General features: G+C 49.8%; 1 protein-coding gene across 2 annotated transcripts in view; it reads right to left on the reverse strand.

Annotated features, from left to right (window-relative positions):
- The window catches only part of HEBP2 (heme binding protein 2), a 6,133-nt gene extending 3,862 nt beyond the window's left edge, over nucleotides 1–2,271 (reverse strand). Inside the window, exons 1-2 of one of the 2 annotated variants that reach the window (XM_015572076.1) lie at nucleotides 2,102–2,271; nucleotides 1,125–1,305 (exon numbers count right to left, since the gene is read on the reverse strand). In XM_015572076.1, coding sequence (XP_015427562.1) covers nucleotides 1,125–1,303 — 179 coding nt within the window. In that variant the 5' untranslated portion in view covers nucleotides 1,304–1,305; nucleotides 2,102–2,271. The remainder of the gene's footprint in view (nucleotides 1–1,124; nucleotides 1,306–2,101) is intronic. The other variant, XM_015572077.1, reaches the window with a different exon arrangement.
- Nucleotides 2,272–2,757: the final 486 nt, after the last annotated feature.

Consider the following 2,757-nt stretch of genomic DNA (forward strand, 5'->3'; position numbering starts at 1 on the left):
TGATGGCCATGGAGGTCCTTGCTCGGGAGGCTGTCAGGATGCGGAGGCGCTTTACTGACACAGGCACTGTAAGTCACTGCCCACGCAGGCTGGGAATCGGGGAAAGGCTTGTTTTTAGAGCTGTTCGTTTGAGCCCCACCCCTACCCCACATGGAAATGCCCAACAAGTAGGGAACTCGGGCTGGAGACATTAAATTTGAGAGTCCTTAGACACAGATATTTGAGGCATTGTGAACAGATCACCCAGAGCAAGCCTGCTATGACATGAGCATCAACAACAGGCATCAACAGTGATTCTGGGGGTGAGGAGTGGACGAGGAGGAGAGGAATGACAACACAGCAACACTCTGAGTTATAGGACGGACAAGTATCAGGGAACAGACTGGTCAGCACACAAAGGCTGCAGGGGACCCTGGGAAGGGACTGTTATGTAACAAATGGAGGTGCACTGCGGAAGGTGGCAAGAGCAGTTCCATGGAGATGGTGTGGGCTGTAGCAGACGGTGGTGATTTGAGGTGTATGTGGGAGGTGAGGAAGCAGAGACACAGATTCCTGTAACAGGTTGGTGGTAAAAGGAGGGAGAGAAAGGGAGTAATAAAGGGACTCCAACATGAGACTATTATCATGTACTGTGATAAAATTTCAACGGAGAATTTAACACAAGAAATGAGTGCAACAGGTATTAGAAGTCTGAAAAAGTAAAAACGCACCCGTAAACTAGCAGAGGGAATAACCGCAGGAGGCAGCAGCCATCCCTTTGGCTGGGGAACAGAAGGAAAGAGTTTGGGGTTATCGGGACCTAGAAGTTGGGAGTTAAGATATTTTTGTTCGGCTTAACTAGATGGCAGGTAAGCGTATGCTTTTGGGGGAGGGGGGGAAATAATTTGCATTGCGTCTGCTTTGTGGAAGGTATGCAACAGACTCTGCATTAACTGAACTGATTAGATTTTGCCACAGACCCTTGGTAACCTAGATGAAATAAGCCAGTGGGAAAACGCCACAAAAGTGCATGAGGCCCGTTTCTGTGGAAGGGTGAAAAGCCTACTGAAATTGCATCAGCGCTAAACAGAGTGCAGGACAGTGAAACTAGCAGTCAGCAGGGCTATAAATTACCTACCACTTACCGCACAAACACAGTCATTGCGGCTCTGTCCTCAATGAAGACATCTGAGTCTGAAGGCCTCGGCGGATCAGATTGCTGCTCGGAGGGGATATACAGGGAGGTGGTAATGGTAGACTCGCTAAAGGGACCCGAACCCGGCTCCACGTAGCTCATCACTGGAGCTGTCATCTTTATTTTCATCTCTGTGCCATAAAAACATACATATTTAAACACAAAGGAGACCGTGAAAGCAAAGGTAGGGAACTTAGCACCACTTTTTAAACTTCACCTATTATTTTGTGATCTGAGTGTCTCGCTTTACTTTATGCTACTGGCATGAATACAAGGGAAAGCAGAAGTAGTGTTACAGTTGTGAGTATGCAAAACAGAGTTTATTCTTGTATTATTGACTATTGTATTATTTTCCATTCAAACAACTGTAATTTTACTTTTGCCCCACCCTGTATTTACCTTTAAGATAATTTCCATCGTTAAAAAGTAAGACCAAAATGACTCAATTACCACTACCCACAGTAAGCGCTTTCTGTACTATTAATATTTTTGGTTACTACATTCTAAAGGTTTAGGGACAGCAGGGAAGATCAGAGATCACATCGTCCAGGCATTATTTTTACAGTTCAGAGGCTGAAGCCCCGTTGGCCAAGTGACCTGCTGGAATATAAATAACCTCGGAGCCAGAACCAGGGGCTCAGTCTGGAGACTCTGGATCTTGTGTTCCTCCTGCCGACCTGCCTCCTGGTGTCTCTCACCCCACCAGTCCAGCATCGGCCATAAAAGGCCCTAACCCTTAGCACTAGTGACAGAGGCCCAGCTCATCCAGAGGAGCACAGCCAAGGATGAGGGGCTGAAAAAAACAGTAAGTCTTTGTTGACCTGGTTATTTTTCTCTTCTAAGTTGTATTGCTTTCATAAGCTAAAACTCGAGAATAAGCCGGGGGACTCGACCACCAAATACAATTACAAGGAAAACTGCCTTCACCTTTCTCGTTTTTGCCTTGAACGTAGCTGGTCAGCCTGGTAAAGCCAGTCTGGACGGCAGAATCCCAGTCCCTTGACTCCACGGAGGTGCTGACCCACTTGGCTGGTCCATAGTGTCGGATCTCGTAACTTTCGGGCTAAAATGGGACAGAAAGCTGGAGGAAGCCATTCTAAAAAGGCAGGGCGCGAGGTGCAACAGTACCGGGGCCTGGATTTGGGTCCTGTTTAGGGGCTGCGCCCCACTTGGGTTGGGCCGCGGGTTCGGGCTCCTTAGGGCCGGGCAGGGCCCCTCCCCCTCGGCTCCCATCCTGCGGTTCTGCGCTTTTCAGCCCAGGCCGCGCACACCGGGCTGCGGGGGTGGGCCGACGGGAGGGGGATGAGGGTGGGAAGTCAGCCCAAGTTAAGAACAAGCATCTATAAGGGCCCCGCGGCCCGGAGGGCCCCACCTCGGGCTGTGGGACAAGGTTGATTCATTTCTCCCCGCCCGCAAAGCACAGGAATTGAGAGGTGGCCAGTTCCTGGGGCTGGGGCTCACCGACAGGATCTTCCCGTTTGTTCAGGCTCAGACCATTTTAAAACTGTACTTTTTCTTTAAATATGTGGGGCTCTCCGGCCTCACCACAAATCAGCTCGAAGACGGCCTCCCCGGCCCCCCAC

Source organism: Myotis davidii, unplaced genomic scaffold (genome assembly GCF_000327345.1).
Source record: "Myotis davidii unplaced genomic scaffold, ASM32734v1 scaffold266, whole genome shotgun sequence".
In the NCBI taxonomy this organism is placed as follows: Eukaryota; Metazoa; Chordata; class Mammalia; order Chiroptera; family Vespertilionidae; genus Myotis; species Myotis davidii.